This window comes from Monodon monoceros, unplaced genomic scaffold (genome assembly GCF_005190385.1).
Source record: "Monodon monoceros isolate NGI ecotype Baffin Bay Population unplaced genomic scaffold, NGI_Narwhal_1 Super_Scaffold_21, whole genome shotgun sequence".
In the NCBI taxonomy this organism is placed as follows: domain Eukaryota; kingdom Metazoa; phylum Chordata; class Mammalia; order Artiodactyla; family Monodontidae; genus Monodon; species Monodon monoceros.
In genome coordinates this window covers 59,005,749-59,023,686 of record NW_021703778.1, presented here as the reverse complement: position 1 = coordinate 59,023,686, position 17,938 = coordinate 59,005,749, and the positions used below count along the sequence as shown (strand labels likewise).

The 17,938-nt window shown below is 37.1% G+C and overlaps 1 protein-coding gene across 3 annotated transcripts in view; it reads left to right on the top strand.

Annotated features, from left to right (window-relative positions):
• DNAAF4 (dynein axonemal assembly factor 4) overlaps nucleotides 1-14,170 on the top strand; it is a 76,572-nt gene extending 62,402 nt beyond the window's left edge. For 2 of the 3 annotated variants that reach the window (XM_029237195.1, XM_029237194.1), the window contains exons 7-9: nucleotides 10,672-10,825; nucleotides 12,225-12,330; nucleotides 13,892-14,170. In XM_029237195.1, the coding sequence (XP_029093028.1) occupies nucleotides 10,672-10,825; nucleotides 12,225-12,330; nucleotides 13,892-14,001 (370 nt within the window). In that variant the 3' untranslated portion in view covers nucleotides 14,002-14,170. The remainder of the gene's footprint in view (nucleotides 1-10,671; nucleotides 10,826-12,224; nucleotides 12,331-13,891) is intronic. The other variant, XM_029237196.1, reaches the window with a different exon arrangement.
• Nucleotides 14,171-17,938: the final 3,768 nt, after the last annotated feature.

Here is a 17,938-nt window from a genome sequence, read left to right as displayed (position 1 = left end):
CATATGGTAGTTCTATTTTTAGTTTTTTAAGGAACCTCCATGCTGTTCTCCATAGTGGCTGTATCAATTTACATTCCCATCAACAGTGCAAGAGGGTTCCCTTTTCTCCACACCCTCTCCAGCATTTATTGTTTCTAGATTTTTTTATGATGGCCATTCTGACTGGTGTGAGATGATATCTCATTGTAGTTTGTTGTTTTTTTTTTGCGGTATGCGGGCCTCTCATTGCTGTGGCCTCTCCCGTTGCGGAGCATAGGCTCCGGACACGCAGGCTCAGTGGCCATGGCTCACGGGCCCAGCCGCTTCACGGCATGTGGCATCTTCCCGGACTGGGGCACGAACCCGTGTCCCCTGCATCGGCAGGCGGACTCTTAACCACTGTGCCACCAGGGAAGCCCTCATTGTAGTTTTGATTTGCATTTCTCTAATGATTAATGATGTTGAGCATTCTTTCATGTGTTTGTTGGCAATCTGTATATCTTCTTTGGAGAAATGTCTATTTAGGTCTTCTGCCCATTTTTGGATTGGGTTGTTTGTTTTTTTGTTATTGAGCTGCATGAGCTGCTTGTAAATTTTGGAGATTAATCCTTTGTCAGTTGCTTCATTTGCAAATATTTTCTCCCATTCTGAGGGTTGTCTTTTGGTCTTGTTTATGGTTTCCTTTGCTGTGCAAAAGCTTTGAAGTTTCATTAGGTCCCCTTTGTTTATTTTCGTTTTTATTTCCATTTCTCTAGGAGGTGGGTCAAAAAGGATCTTGCTGTGATTTATGTCACAGTGTGTTCTGCCTGTGTTTTCCTCTAAGAGTTTTATAGTGTCTGGCCTTACATTTAGGTCTTTAATCCATTTTGAGCTTATTTTTGTGTATGGTGTTAGGGAGTGTTCTAATTTCATACTTTTACATTTAACTGTCCAGTTTTCCCAGCACCACTTATTGAAGAGGCTGTCTTTTCTACACTGTATATTCTTGCCTCCTTTATCAAAGATAAGGTGACCATATGTATGTGGGTTTATCTCTGGGGTTTCTATCCTGTTCCATTGATCTATATATCTGTTTTTGTGCCAGTACCATACTGTCTTGATGACTGTAGCTTTGTAGTATAGTCTGAAGTCAGGGAGCCTGATTCCTCCAGCTCTGTTTTTCATTCTCAAGATTGCTTTGGCTATTCGGCGTCTTTTGTGTTTCCATACAAATTGTGAAATTTTTGGTTCTAGTTCTGTGAAAAATGCCAGTGGTAGTTTGATAGGGTTTGCATTGAATGTGTAGATTGCTTTGGGTAGTAGAGTCATTTTCACAATGTTGATTCTTCCAGTCCAAGAACATGGTATATCTCTCCATCTATTTGTATCATCTTTAATTTCTTTCATCAGTGTCTTATAATTTTCTGCATACAGGTCTTTTGTCTCCTTAGGTAGGTTTATTCCTAGATATTTTATTCTTTTTGTTGCAATGGTAAATGGGAGTGTTTTCTTAACTTCACTTTCAGATTTTTCATCATTAGTGTATAGGAATGCAAGAGATTTCTGTGCATTAATTTTGTATCCTGCTACTTTACCAAATTCATTGATTAGCTCTAGTAGTTTTCTGGTAGCATCTTTAGGAGTCTCTATGTATAGTATCATGTCATCTGCAAACAGTGACATCTTTACTTCTTTTTTTCCAATTTGGATTCCTTTTATTTCTTTTTCTTCTCTGATTGCTGTGGCTAGAACTTCCAAAACTATGTTGAGTAAGAGTGGTGAGAGTGGGGAATGTTGTCTTATTCCTGATCTTAGTGGAAATGGTTTCAGTTTTTCACCATTGAGGATGATGTTTGCTGTGGGTTTGTCATATATGGCCTTTATTATGTTGAGGAAAGTTCCCTCTATGCCTACTTTCTGGAGGGTTTTTATCATAAATGGGTGTTGAATTTTGTCGAAAGCTTTCTCTGCGTCTATTGAGATGATCATATGGTTTTTCTCCTTCAACTTGTGAATATGGTGTATCACGTCAATTGATTTGCGTATATTGAAGAATCCTTGCATTCCTGGAATAAACCCCACTTGATCATGGTGTATGATCCTTTTAATGTGCTGTTGGATTCTGTTTGCTAGTATTTTGTTGAGGATTTTGCATCTATGTTCATCAGTGATATTGGCCTGTAAGTTTTTTTGTGACATCTTTGTCTGGTTTTGGTATCAGGGTGATGGTGGCCTCATAGAATGAGTTTGGGAGTGTTCCTCCCTCTGCTGTGTTTTGGAAGAGTTTGAGAAGGATAGGTGTTAGCTCTTCTCTAAATGTTTGAAAGAATTTGCCTGTGAAGCCATCTGGTCCTGGGCTTTTGTTTGTTGGAAGATTTTTAATCACAGTTTCAATTTCAGTGCTTGTGATTTGTCTGTTCCTATTTTCTATTTCTTCCTGGTTCAGTCTCGGCAGGTTGTGGATTTCTAAGAATTTGTTCATTTCTTCCAAGTTATCCATCTTATTGGCATGGAGTTGCTTGTAGTAATCTCTCATGATATTTTGTATTTCTGCAGTGTCAGTTGTTACTTCTCCTTTTTCATTTCTAATTCTATTGATTTGAGTCTTCTCCCTTGTTTTCTTTTTTTTTTAAATTTTTTAGCGGTACGCGGGCCTCTCACTGTTGTGGCGTCTCCCGTTGCGGAGCACAGGCTCCGGACGCACAGGCTTGGTAGCCATGGCTCATGGGCGCAGCCTCTCCACAGCATGTGGGATCTTCCTGGACCGGGGCACGAACCCCGGAAGGACTGGGGTGGGAGTTGGAGTCAGTTATGGCAGAAAAGGAATAAGAAAGTGCAAAGGAATAGAGGGGAATGAGTAGGAAAGACCAGCAAGTACGAACTTCCATGTGAGGACAAAGAAGAAGCATGCTTTTTGATCAGCCCAAAGATAGCAGGTTGATGGAGATGGTTAGAAAGTCCTTTGGCATAAGATGTTTTTGGTGCTGGGACTGACTAAACATCTTAGACAGTGTTTGGTCTGGTCTTATTTTTGATATACTAATGCTGTGATTTCGATTTAAGTGTGGAAAGAGCAGATAAGATCATTGAGCTGAGGTTGGCGTTTGACAAGTACAGTAAAAGACGTGTGTGTGTGTGTGTGTGTGTGTGTGTGTGTGACTGCTGGCAAAAGCAATGAATTGCCAGCAACCTCATGCAAAAGTGTACTTGGTTGCAGTCAGGTGTGACTGGTAGATTGTAATCACTTCAGTCATTGTTGTTTTTTGTACCTTTTTGCCTCACTGCCTCCAATTAGGTAGAATAAGAAAGAGAAGCAAAATAGGAGAAGAAAAGAGTTAAAAATGAGGAGAGATGGAAGAAAACTTAGTAACCAGTGACACCCAGGGAAACAAAGTACAGTTAATCATAGTGCCAAGTACAAACAGATAAAAGGAAAGGTACTAATTATTAGAGAGAAATGTATCCTCTCTGGCAATGTAATGCAGTACAAAAGACAGAAACAGACATAATAGAACCCATTCAGAAGCAGTGTTGAATTTAAGCCAAAAGATAAAATACTTTCATCTCCAGAGGCTTTGTTTCATGCTAGCCTTCTATATTTACACAGGCAAAAACAATCCAACTGTCCTTTATTGTTTTTAAACCCGTGGGTAGAAATGGACAAGACTTCCAAAAGAGCAATAGTTTGAGAAAACTGTTTATGGGATTGTATCTACTCAAAAGAGACTCTTAGAAAAAGCCATAGAATGTTTTCATCTTTTTAACCTAGCATTCTACTGCCAAGTCTTAGTTTTAAATGCCAAATCTACCTTTCAGGAAAATTTATAAGCTTAGGTAATTTTATTTGCTCATGAGAACATTTTACCATTGGCAATTAACATTGTACCAGATAGCTTTTCACTGAGAACATCTCACATAAAACAGAGTTTCTGTGCTCTAATTTATATATTCGCATGGTGTGTTATTTAACAGCCTTACATGACTCAGAATCTGTAAATAATAGCTACCCCTCCAGTCACTTATAATCATATAAGGTTAGATGAATCGTTTTTCTGTCCCACTGATGTTACTTTGTGCTTGAGTTTTAGCATGAGTTTTTTTGGATACTCTCTTAACCCCAGTCTGAAAGTTCCTTCTTCCCCCACATTAGGACCACTTGAATGCTATCTGCATACCTCACTCTCTACAGAAAATTGTAATGTTAGATAGGAGGAAATTAAGGACATATAATTCTAGAATCTAGCACCCAGCATCATATTACTGTTGTTACGTAAAATTACCTACATTAGTTCTAGTGTCTGAATTTTCTTTTTTTTTCTCTTGGCCTAAGTGTCAGATTTTATAGCCTGCCCAATACTCCAGTCCTTTTAAGACTGAGGCTCTGCTTTGCTTTTACTTATTCTCTTTCCACCCAAGTTAATTCTTTTCTGAACCCCAGCTTTGTGTGTGGGAGCCTGCTATTTGATGACTGACTAACCTAGTACCAACGTGTGCCAGTCTGAATTTCTGTTTGCTTGCTGTTTGTGAATTTTCTGTAGCTGGATTCTATCTGCCTGTCTGGATGTCCTTTTACTTCACGTTGGACTTTTTGTTACTGATTGTTAACCACCTGTTACCACCTTCTCCCAACACAGCATACAGTTCTACTTGCCAGATTGAATTTCTTTCTAACACTTTGGTTTGGATCCATGCCCTGGCAAGGACTGTGAAGAGTTAGCCTACCACAGTTTCATAGGTGCTGACAGAAGTCAGGAGACTCATGAGTCAAAGAGAAAGGACTTTACTATTCAAGTCACATCAAACAGCATGACCTTCATGTTGGTTCCCTCTGCCCCTAAAGTCCCATGGGGCCAATGCAGAGGGGGACCCAGGTGGATGCTGTACACACAGTAGGTTTGGTACCATAGCTGAGAAGACCAAGCTTAAGGAACACAGTTTTTTATAGAGGATTATTAGCAAACCTGTCCAATTTTTGCCTCACAAGGTGATGATATCTTTATTATACTGAGCAGTGAACAAATCTATTCTTTGCCCCAGAGAGAGACACTATCTCTATCTTCCAAGGCTGTGCACTATACAAGCATCTTTGAAAAGATAGTCCCAAACAGAAGCTGTCAGTGCATCTGACATATGACACGCAGGGTAAAAGACCCATGGAGAATTGTCTCCCAGTATCCTCTTGTACTTGCCTACTTCCAGAACAGATCTGCCAAATCTGCCTTGCTCTGCTGCATTTTTTACAACTTTATTTGTTTATGGAGATAAGACAGTTTTCTTATGCTGCTACCTTTTGCCTGACTTAAAGAAGTTTAGAAGCCATATTCTAAGATGACTTCTTTGACATAATTATAATTTTGTTTGTTGATTGTATGTATTTTACAGCCCATAATATTCTGTTGCAGTACAGTCCCTATAATGGCCTAACTTGTCACTTTATTTTTTATGCAGTATCCTTTTCCTCCTTCCATCCTGAGTGCTAAATTGTACTGGTTGATGTTCCTTCACTAAGGTGCACTAATACTCAGTTTTAGAAGCTCTTGAGATACCAAGAATGTTTTCTACCCACATAAGATGCTGAAAGAAACCAGGACCTTAAAAGTCTTTTGAGGGGTAGGTGGCTGTTAGAGTCCTTATTACCCACAAAACAGAGCTGTTGTGTCTTATATTGGAATATGTGTTACTCTCTGCCTCCATTGCTGTTTCTAAGCCCCACTGCTTTTTTTTTTTTTAAATAAGCAAACATTGTTATAGTTTAACTGGCAGATTTTTTCTTACTATATATAAAATGACGGTGTGACATATAATCTGTAACATCTCAGTATACAAAGAACAGTACTATCAATGTACAAATTCTACATCTTGCTTCCTTTAGTCATTTCTTTTTTTTTTAATTAATTTTTATTGGAGTATAGTTGCTTTACAATGTTGTGTTAGTTTCTACTGTACAGCAAAGTGAATCAGCCATACATATACATATATCCCCTCTTTTTTGGATTTCCTTCCCATTTAGGTCACCACAGTGCATTAAGTAGAGTTCCCTGTGATATACAGTATGTTCTCATTTGTTATCTATTTTATACCTAGTATCAATGTGAGCCCCACTGCTTTTGATTTCTCTTAACTCTTTTCTGCCCCTTTCTTTACTTCCCTCCACATTGCTTCTTTCTTATCACTCCTGCTTCTTGTAGCTTCTCCTGTGCTGAACTGTTGCTCAAAATGTTTGGCCCTTTTAGCCATTGCCAATCAGAATGTTTCTTTCTTTACAAAGTCAAACCAATCAATCGTCATAAAAATGACAGGAGTGTTTGCAATTCTCCACGTCTCTTTTGTTCTTTCTGTACAGTCAGTACCATAAGGACTCAATATGTTTTGAATGAGTACTTTTGCATAATTCTTTTCGTTGGCATTGCTTTATTTGGAGCCATCAGGTGAGACTTACTGGTTATTAGCTTCTCTGTTTAAATTTGGTGTTCAAAGGCTACTGCCCTTAAGACAGGTTTAATTTTTTTTCCCTTTCCTTTTGAAATTCAGCTATTTCTGAGTTCAGAGCCATTCTGAAAGCCATAAAGCAAATTATGCTTTACTGGATGTTTGTACTGGTATTGAACTTTAAAGAATATAATGTTCATTTGGATTTATATTTTAATATATATGTAAACATTAAAAATGTTTAATACTTCATATTTCTTGCTATTATGCCTCCTACAGTGGCTCTTATTTTTTTTAATTTTTATTGGCGTATAGTTGATTTATAATGTTGTGTTAGTTTCAGGTGTACAGCAAAGTGAATCTGTTATACATATATATATTTGCACTCTTTTTTAGATTCTTTTCCCATATAGATCATTACAGAGTGTTGAGTAGAGTTCCCTGTGTTATACAGTAGGACCTTATTAGTTATCTGTTTTATATATAGTAGTGTGTATATGTCAATCCCAATCTCCCAGTTTATCCCTCTCCCCACTTTTCCCTCCTACATGCTACACTGGTTTGTTTCCTACATGCTACACTGGTTCTTTTGATACTGCTCATTGTAAGCTGTTCTTCCCTTAGAATCTGGGAGAATTTTTCTGTTAAAACTGTTACATTATAAAACTGTAAACTTATATTAAAGATGAAAAATGGAGCTCCAGATAAATGTATTAATATAAGGTTTATATAGATATAGACCAATGGAATAGATAGCCCAGAAACAACCTTCACATATGAAAATCATATGGTCAAATGATTTTCAACAAGGGTGCTAAGAATATTTCATGGAGAAAGGATGTTGTTTTTCAGCAAATGGTGTTGGAAAAACTGGATATCCAGTTTTCATTTCATTTTCAGCCTTTATTCCAAAGAATGAATTTGAACCCTTACCTAACACCATATACAAAAATTAACTCAAAATGGATCAAACACCTAAACATAAGAGCTAAAACTATAAAACTCTTAGGGGAAAACATAGGATTCTTCATGACATTGGATTTGGCCATATTTCTTGGATGTAACATCAAAAGCACAGGCAACAAAAGAAAAAATGGTTATTTTGGAATGCATCAAAATTAAAACCTTTTGTGCATCAAAGACACTGTCAACAGAGTGAAAAGACAACCCATGGAATAGAGAAAATATTTGCAAATCATATATCTGACAAGGGTTAATATCAGAATACATATAAAGAACTTCTACAACTCAACAGCAAAAAATAAACAGCCTGATTAAAAAATGTGCAAAGGACTTAAATAGACCTTTCTTCAAAGATATGCACATGGCTAATAAGCACGTGGAAAGATGTCGAACATCACTAATCATTCAGAAAATGCAAATGAAAAGCACAATGAGATAATACTTCACACACAGAAGGATGGCTATTATTAAAAAAACAAACAACAACAAAAAACAGAAAATAACAAGTGTTGGTGAGGTTGTAGAAAAATTGGAACCCTTGAACACTGTTGGTGGGAATGTAAAATGGTAGTGCACAGTAGAGAAAACAGTATGGAAGCTCCTCAAAAAGTTAAAAATAGGATTACCATATGAGGGAATTCCCTGGCAGTCCAGTGGTTAGGATTCCGTGCTTCCATTGAAGGGGACACGGGTTCGAACCCTGGTTAGGGAACTAAGATCCTGCATGCTGTGCAGCAGCATGACCAAAATAAAAATAATTCCCATATGATCCAGCAGTTCTGTCTAGATATACACACAAAAGTATTGAAAGCAGGGACACAAACAGATATTTGTATACCCATGTTTATAGCAGCATTATTCACAATAGCCAAAAAGTGAAAGCAACCCAAGGGTCTATTGATGGATAAATGAATAAACAAATGTGATTTATCCATACAGGAGACTATTATTCAACCTTAGAAAGGAAGAAAATATTGTCACGTGCTACAACATGATGAATCTTGAAGACATTATGCTAAGTAAAATAAGCTAGGCACAAAAGGACAAATATTGTCCTTATATGACTCCACTTATATGAGGTACCTAGAGTAGTCAGACTCACAGAGACAGAAAAAGAATGGTGGTTGTCAAAGGTAGGAGGGAATGGGGAGTTATTGTTCAATAGGTGTAGAGTTTCATTTTGAGAAGATGAAAAAGTTCTAGATATGGATGGTGCTGATGGTTGTACAAAAGTGTGTAAAGTGTGTATGCATTTAATGCCACTAAGCTGTACACTTAAAAATGGTTAAAGTGGTAAATTTTAAAATTAAAATTAAATTAATTTAAAAGGAAGGTTTGTAGTAGACACAATAGGTTATCTAGCCAACATTTATCATCTCCTTTTGTCATTGTTGGCGGAGTCCCTATTTTGTTTAGGTGTGTAGACCTTGCCTATGTGACTTAGGGTGGGGACTCTGTCCCAAGTTCAGCTATAAATTCTGATTGACTGCAACAAATCAGGATTACTTTCATTACACTGCTGGTGTGTGTGTATGTTTTATGTATATGTGCAGTAATGTGTATTATAATATTGTTTATAAAAGCTAAGTGTTGGGAAACAAAACACCTAAGTGTCTCTCAGTAGGAGGAGACTGGTTTTAGAAACCCTTGCACAAATGAGAGAGTGGTCTGTAAAAATCTCTGCAAAAATAGTATATCTCTATATTTATTAACATGGACAGATGGTCATATTGTTGAATTTTTTTAAAACGTTCCCAAAGAGCAGTAGTATATAGCATTGAGGAGTGAAACTGGAGAGCGAGAGAGAGAGAATGGGTAGAAGGATTGAGAACAGGAGAAACTGGTGGGTTTTTTTAAGGCAAAATTTTTTTTTTTAAGGCAAAATATATTTTAAGGATAGATATTTTTGGTCAGTGAGATGGGAAAGGAAGTGAACTGGGAGATTTCTGGGCAAGGTTTTCTTGCTCTCAAGGAGCATATAGCAGAAAATACCGTCCCATTTTCTCCTAATGAATATTGTGCCTGAATGTGGCACCTTGAACTGTGCATGAGGAAAACCAGCTCCAGGATGAAGTAGCTGCTGAGTCCAGTAGGGTGGAGAAATGGAAGGAACCTGAGGCCTTGGTAAGATCCTTGTTCTGCTGACCATATTGGGCATGGAGCCTTTCCCTCTGAACTTGTTTAATGTGAGGTGATCTATTTCCTTCCTTGTTTGAACCAGTTTGAGTTGAACTTCTGTTCCTTGCAGTCAGAAACATCCTAGCTGAAATGAGACATTTCAGAAAGGTAAACTGTTCCCACAGAATTAGGTTTTCTAGTTTGAGGATGTTATTCTAAACTTGAGTCAGGCTTAGGTTAAATGTCACAGTGGTGTCATTTTACCTTTTATTCATGATTTGCTGTCTCATTTTATGGGTCTACTTTTGAAGTCATCGTGTTTATTATTCTAGAATTGTAAAGTGTACAGTACAATCGACTGGAAATGAATACAAAGTACAAAGTGTTGTTTTTATGGCACTTTTATATTTGGCAAAGTATTTTCTATTTTCCTTGGTTTATGCATTTTTTGAAATACCAGGAACTGTACATGAAAAACGAACAAGATGCTTTATGTTTTAAATACATCCTTTAATTATGTACATCTATTTATTTGAAGAGAATTTTGGAAGGTTTGAACTGAAAGAGTGTATTTATTAGGATGCTTTTGTTTTGCAAGTAACTGAGAAACCCAATTTAAACTGACTTAATGTTTAAAGGAATTTATTGGCTTATATAACTAAAAAGCTAAAGGTGTGTTACATTTCGGGTAAAGCTTGATCCAACAGCTTAACTGCCTTTTTATCCTTTTCATAATTCAATAGTATCAACTTTATTCTAGTGCTAGCTCCTCCCACAGTATGAAAAATGGTCAGCAACAATTTGGGCTTATATGCTTTCTTCATTTGTGTCCAGCAGGGGGAGTTTTCCCAATTTTTCGTTCTCCAACTTTGGTAATAAAATCACAGGCTTCATTCTCAATAGACCAGTTTAGGTCATAAATCCATCTCTTTGTCAATCATTGTAGCAGGGTGGATGGAAATATGCCTGTTGGCTTAAGCTATTGATTGGCTACCCTTGGAGGTGGAGATGAGGTCAGTCCCGTTCAGATTACATGCTGATGTATGGAGGATAGGTGGGCTTAGTGCCACCCGCAATGTCCATTTTACAAGGAATGGAAAGAAAGGAAGCCATCCATCCCCTGTGCCAAATATCATTAGATATTATTTCTGTGTTTCTCTTTTAGTGTTACATTGTTTTTCTTTTATGTTTTTGTCTCATTAGCAAATTGTTTGCAACAGAAAACTATTTGGCAGCTATTAATGCGTACAACTTAGCCATAAGACTAAATAATAAGATTCCACTACTGTATTTGAATCGGGCTGCTTGCCATCTAAAACTGAAAAACTTACACAAGGCCATAGAAGATTCTTCTAAGGTATGTGTATCTATTTATTTATATATGGTGCTTTAAAATTGTTATGCTCCTATTTATTTGTTTAAATGATGCCCTTATCTTTTGTCAGTTAAATTTGAATAAGTGAGTTGCAAGGATTTTAAGAATCTTGCTTTTTACATCTTTTTACTGAAAAAAAATTCTTTTTTTAAATTTTGTCCATGCCACGTGGCTTGCAGGATCTTAGTTCCCCAACTAGGGATCGAACCTGTGTCCCCTGCATTGGAAGCACAGAGTCCTAACCAATGGACCCCCAGGGAATTCCCCCCCAAAAGAATTTTTTTTAATGGGCAAGGAACTAGTGTTTCTTGAGACTTCAACTTAGATTAGAGATCCCCTATCAATTGCCCTGGTGTATCAGTTGAAGTTCAGAAGGAAATTAGTAAATGGTTGTCAGTTTGTGCTCAGCTTTTTTCTTACTAAAGTTTTGCAGACTTGATGCGAGATAGAAGAACACTTGGTGTCACTACCGCTTGCACAGTAAAAGGATATCTCCATGATTATTTTTCCATTTTCAGAGTAACTTAGTATATTCTAATTTCCATTATGAATATCATGTCATTTTCTTAAACTTCTAGTTTTTTCTGTCCCCCCCCCCATATCAAAGTAACTTGTTTTAAGGGAAATCACATGCAAAATCTCTTATGTGTCTCCTTGAGATTGAGGATATGGAGGAAACAATCAAGTCCTCGTTTTTGTTTTTTTTTTGCGGTATGCGGGCCTCTCACTGTTGTGGCCTCTCCTGTTGCAGAGCACAGGCTCTGGATGGGCAGGCCCAGCGGCCATGGCTCACAGGCCCAGCCGCTCTGCGGCATGTGGGATCTTCCCGGACCGGGGCATGAACCCGTGTCCACTGCATCGGCAGGCGGACTCTCAACCACTGTGCCACCAGGGAAGCCCTAGTCCTCATATTTTGATCTCATTAAGCTATTGAAGATGTGACAATATTTTTGTGATCCAATTTTCCTTTTAGTAGCATAATTTCGGGCACAAACAAATATTTATTGAATGAATGAATAAACGGAATCACCAAATTTAAATATAAAAGCATTATATATAGTATATATAATACTATAATTAATAGCATTAATTAAATTAATGCTATTTAATCATCCCTGCTAGTAAAGGTAAAGCTGTAGAGGTTTCAAATGATAAACTAAATCATAAGTTTGGGGGCAAGGGTATGAATCTCATATAGGAACAGTTGAACAAGTCCTAAAATTGTTCAACATAAATGGATGTATTTGATAAATTCCTGTCCTAGTTAAGCCAAAAATTTAGGTGGGTGAGGGCTTGAGGCTTGTTTTAAAGTTGAGTTTTATCATGTTTTTGCTCAAGTTTAAATTAGGAAATTATATTTTTCCCTATTTTTTTTTGTAAGGCTCTAGAATTATTGACACCACCTGTTGCAGACAATGCTAATGCAAGAATGAAGGCACACATACGACGTGGAACAGCATTCTGTCAACTAGAATTGTATGTAGAAGGTAAGAAATGACAGAAATGTTTTAAGTTCCAAGTTATACTCTAAAAAAAAGTCATTGCCATTATTCAAGATGACTCCATTATTTTATACTTTTAGCATTTAATTTATTCTTTGCAATTTATCTGACAAAACAAAAGATGATTTGAAATATTTTAAAAAATCATTGTTGTAGAAGGGAATTAACACAAGATATAAACATCTCTCTAGGTCTAGGGAGATGCTGTAGTATCAGACAGGTTTTTTTTGTGGAAAGATGTGTGATAAATGAGTCACTTAAGATATAATGGAAATTTTAAAATGAGCTTCTTTGGTCAGACACACAGACACTACATACATACATATATACATACATACATTCATAAGCTCAGAAATAACTGATCTACCACAATGTATGATCAATTGCTTATTTTTGTGAGACCGTACTAAGGTTTGTAATTCAGTCTCATGTGTATGGAAGCCATATTTATTTAATTTTTATTGTTTTAATTTAATTTTTATTGTTTTTTATTTTTAATGTAATTAAGGACTATTTGCAGTTACTCATGTTGCCCCCAAGTTTTATCTTCAGTGCTCTTCTTCCCATACTTCCCTACCCAGATTCCCGTTCAGTTTCCCTTTATTCAAGGCCTAAAGGCCTATTCCTGATGATGTCTTGCCAGGGAATTGGCTTTAGCTTATAAAGTTTTGTTATTTCTGACTTGTTTGTAAGCTTGTTTCTGCCATTTTTAGGTTTTTCCAACCAAAGCATCCAAATTAGATTTATATGCCTATCCTTTTTTTAAGAGTCTTATTCAGCTTCATGAGGATAAAAATTATCAAGACAGGAATGAAACACTGTAAGCATTCTTTAGGAATTACAGCATCCTAGACTTTTTTGAGCTAAAAGGACCCTCCCTTCATTTTAAAGATGAGAAAATGGAGACTTAGAGACATTAAGTGATATGCCTGAAGTGGCATGGCAAATCAATAGCACCTGGAAGTCAAGTTTCCTTAGAAATTCTTCTCACTGATATTTTTGTTAAAGATTTAGATTCAGTTATATATTTTTTAACGTCCAGTCCACAATGCTTTCCTTTTTAACCAATTTTCCTCAAAGAAATTTTGTAGATAGGATAATTAGAAAAAAAAAGAGCACAAACTATAGTCTGTAAATTATATAAAGTATGGATTGAGTCTACCAAAATTATTTTTTTAAATCTAGAATTTTGAAATAAGATGACATTTATTACTTTTTCATTGAGGTGATAAAAATGTCCTTTTGATATATGAGTTTTGAGTCTATTCATGCTTTAATGAATTTAAGCTGTTAGCTTATTTGTATTTCAGTTTAAAAAAACTGCTTCTTACTGAATCTTGAATGAAATCATAATTATTTCTGAAATTACTGAAAAATTTCTTCAGTCTCTTAGAGACCATGTATGTGAAAATGGGAATCTGACTAAAACCTGTTGCTTGTGCTGAACCATGGATTTAATGATTCTTTTTATTTTTTAAAAATATTGTTTAGATAACACAAGTATTTATAAAATATTTTATTCATCATCATTGCTATATAAATATAGGCCTACAGGATTATGAAGCTGCCCTTAAGATTGATCCATCCAACAAAATTGTACAAAATGATGCTGAGAAGATTCGGAATATAATTCAAGGAACAGAACTAAAATCTTAATGACTACTAGAAGCAACTAGGTATTGTACTAGGTATTGTTCTAAGTTTTACAAAAATAACTGGAGGCATTAGGAATCTGTGCATATTATGGCTGATTATACAGAATCACTTTCTCTTTAGTTCTGTACAGGGAAGAATATTATAAATCTGTAGAAAATGAAATGTTTGATTTCAGTGGTTTTTGAATAAGTAAAAGTAAGAATAATCTATTTTATTTGTTTCATATTACAACATAATTATATTTTTTTGTTACTGAATTCAGCTTGCCCTTATAACTAACAAAATATTTGTTGCTGTGATTACCAGGACACTTACTGATTCATTTTTAACAAGAAGTTTAAAATAAAAGATTGTATTTATAAAGTATTTTTGTTTGTATTATATACTACTCTATTTAATTGTCTGAATGATTGGGCTTGGTATAATCAATACGGATGTTTTGACTTAGTTTCCAAATGCACAGAACCTTCTTTTAAAAAAATACTGCTCCGCTACCTGTTGTTTGAGGTTAGACCAGTTTACCCTAGTAAAACAACTGTTTGGGAAACCTTATCTTCAACTTTAGTTGTGGGAAGTGTTTGCCAAAGTGTCGATCATATTTCATAACACTATCTGGTGATGATAAATTTTCTAGTGAGATTTTTTCTAGTACCTTCAAGTACATCAGGAAAAAAACAAAAGAAGGCAGCAGGGACTTCCTTGGTGGCCCAGTGGTTAAGAATCCGCCTGCCAATGCAGGGGACATGGGTTCGAGCCCTGGTCCAGGAAGATCCCACATGTCGCAGAGCAACTAAGCCCACGCACCACAACCACTGAGCTTGCACTCTAGAGCCCGAGAGCCACAACTACTGAGCCTGCGTGCCACACCTACTGAAGCCTGTGCGCCTAGAGTCTATGCACCGCAACAAGAGAAGCCACCGCAATGAGAAGCCCACACACCGCAACGAAGAGTAGCCCTTGCTCGCTGCAGCTAGAGAAAGCCCGTTCACAGCAACAAAGTCCTAACACAGCCAAAAGTAAATAAATAAATTTATTTTTTTAAAAAAAGGAAGCAAAGGTGAAAATGTTAACTTAGAGTATTATGATACTGACACTGCATTGCACCACCACTTGTGTTGTATCTCTGTGATGATGCAAGCATTAAGCAAAACCAGTACAGCTTCCCTTTTGCATCCAACAGCTGTCACATTTCTCTGTGATTATATGTAGAGGATTTTTAGGAAAACAAAACAAAATTTTTAGGAGTAAGTTTTATAGTATTTGTTCATCAGGTGTCATTCAAGTGGATCATAAAACAGCCTCTTTCTTAAAGAAAAAATGCAGTACTTTTTTGAATATGTAAGAGTATCCTAGTTCAGCAACCTTGAAATTTGTACTTCTATAAAGCAACTCTTGATAACTTCTATAGCAGTTCTGCCCAGTTATCAGACCTTCTGGTGAGACAGGATTGCTTTTTTCTTATAATCAACACTTGTTTGGTTTTTTTGTTTTAATTAATTAATTAATTTATGGCTGTGTTGGGTCTTTGTTGCTGCAGTGAGCGGGGGCTACTCTTTGTTGTGGTGCATGGGCTTTTCATCGTGGTAGCCTCTCCTTTGCCGAGCACGGGCTCTAGGCACATGGGCTTCAGTAGTTGTGGCACTCGGGCTTAGTACTTGTGGCTCACAGGCTCTAGAGCACAGGTTCAGTATTTGTGGTGCACGGGCTTAGTTGCTCCGCAGCATGTGGGATCTTCCCGGACCAGGGCTCAAACGCGTGTCCTCTGCGTTGGCAGGCGGACTCTCAACCACTGTGCCACCAGGGAAGTTCCCCTGGTTTGCTTTTATTTTTAAAAATAAATGTAACCAAAATAGAGGTGGTTATTCTGTTTGACACATACCAGTTTGACATTCAAAATACTTTAACCAAACTAGTCTTTCCTCAGGCTCTTCCTGTTGCAGGAAAAATGGGGCACACGAGTATGGTCATGTCCCAGGTCTTGGGTGAGTCCCTGGGACAGGCCACCAAGTGAGGGTCCTTGGCTTTGCCCAGGGAAGAATTCAAGAGCAAGCCATAGTAAAGCGAAAGCAGGTTTGTTTAGAGAGATACACATTCCATAGTCAGAATGTGGTCCGTCTCAAAAGGCAAGAGAGGTGCTGAGGTGTGGGGGGGATAGTTTTTACGGCTGGGTAATTTCATAGGTGGGAGGATTATTCCTACTATCTTGGACAAGGGGCAGGGATTTCCAGGAATTGGGCCACGGCCCACTTTTTGGCCTTTTATGGTCAGCCTTGGAGCTGTCATGGTGCCTGTGGATGTATCATTTAGCTAATGTATTGATATTACAATGAGCGTGTAATGAGGCTCAAGGGCTACTGGAAGTTGAATCTTCTGCCATCTTGGACCTAGTTGGTTCTAACTAGTTTTTTTCCTGCATCCTCAATGGCTGTGTCATTCTTTTAAAGGTTGTGCCCTGCCCCCTTCCCTCCTGTCTCATTCCTATTACTATTTCAATCAGAAAACAAAAACTGGCCCCAATAGCTACCATAAGAGCAAAAGAATCTATTTTTGGAGGAGGTAGAAGAAGGGAGTCTTAAGTAGTTAGTTATTCTTTTTGACCCTATCTTCTAAGTCTTGGTTTAAAAGCAACAGACACTCATTTGTATTCACTTGACCTTTTTTTGAGCAATCTTCTATTAAGGGACTTCTGTCTTAGACTGAAGTAGCGATAGAGTTAAAATATAGATATAGACATTCCCATTTCATTTATGATAAAAACATGTTTCCCAAATAATAGTGTGATCATTAAAGCCTATGAATAAAATTATTAAAAGAAAAAATTGTCATGGTAGTCCTTTGACATGACCAAGCCAAAGAAGGAAGGATTTATTACTTGCAGCAAGTAAGGAGAACACTGGGGATCTTTCCCAAGGCAGTGTCTCCCAGAACAGCAAACTTGGGGAAGTTTTAAGCTAAGGGTCCATGCATATTCATGAAGGAGCTTGAGCAGAGAATTCTGCATGGAATTGGGCAAAGGTCAACAGAGTTCCAAGCTTTAGTTGATTGAAGTCATGAAGGTCAGAAAATGTCAACATCATCATCCCTTAGCTTCCAGTAGATATGGTGGTTGAGCCCTGGAGGGGGTTTAAATTCTTCAAAACAGCTCAAGAATAGCTCAAGAATTAGCTTCAGGCTAATCTTTACCATTGAAATAGATCTGGGAAGTCTTTATTATCTGATATGTTGTCTTTGTTGTTGTTCCTTCTCTTGCCTGATAAGAGTATTTTGTTCTTTTGTTCCCTTAAGATTATTATTACTGAGGGCAAGCATTGTGGCCAGGCTTAGATCACAAAATGGCTTAGGCCTAAAATGGCTTCTCTTATGTCAAGAAAGCCATGCCTGGATCTCTTTCTCTGAGGACCCCCCTACCATAACTGCTTATTACATAAATACACAGTGTACACATTAATTAAAGAAAACTTCTCCGCAAAGTTGGTAATAAATATCAAAGCTATATCCCAATTTTGCATGCAAAGGAAAAACTGCTAGTTAGTCCATTTTGCAATTGATGCTTTATAGAAATAGGAAATGTTAAAAAACCGAGTTCAAAGTCTGAGGACCTAATTGATCTTATTCAGTGATTCATAATTTAAGCAGTATCATATCTAGCAACTAGAAGCGCCCTCTGAAGGGTTGTACAAAAGGGAAGGTTTTTATAGAACGAAGGGTGGGGCACAAGGGAGCTATTGATGAAAAAAAATAATGGATTATTTTTAGGCTAAGACATCTTTTTGCTGGGAAAGGTTTTGTCAGGCAGATTGCTGCTTCTTCCTTTAGGGGGTTGGCGGGAGTTGGAGAGGGCCCAAGTGACAGATTACCTCTTGGTGCTGACCAGCAAATTCCAAATTGATTGATTAAGATTACATTTCTGGGAAAGGTCAAAACTGCAGTTAGGTTA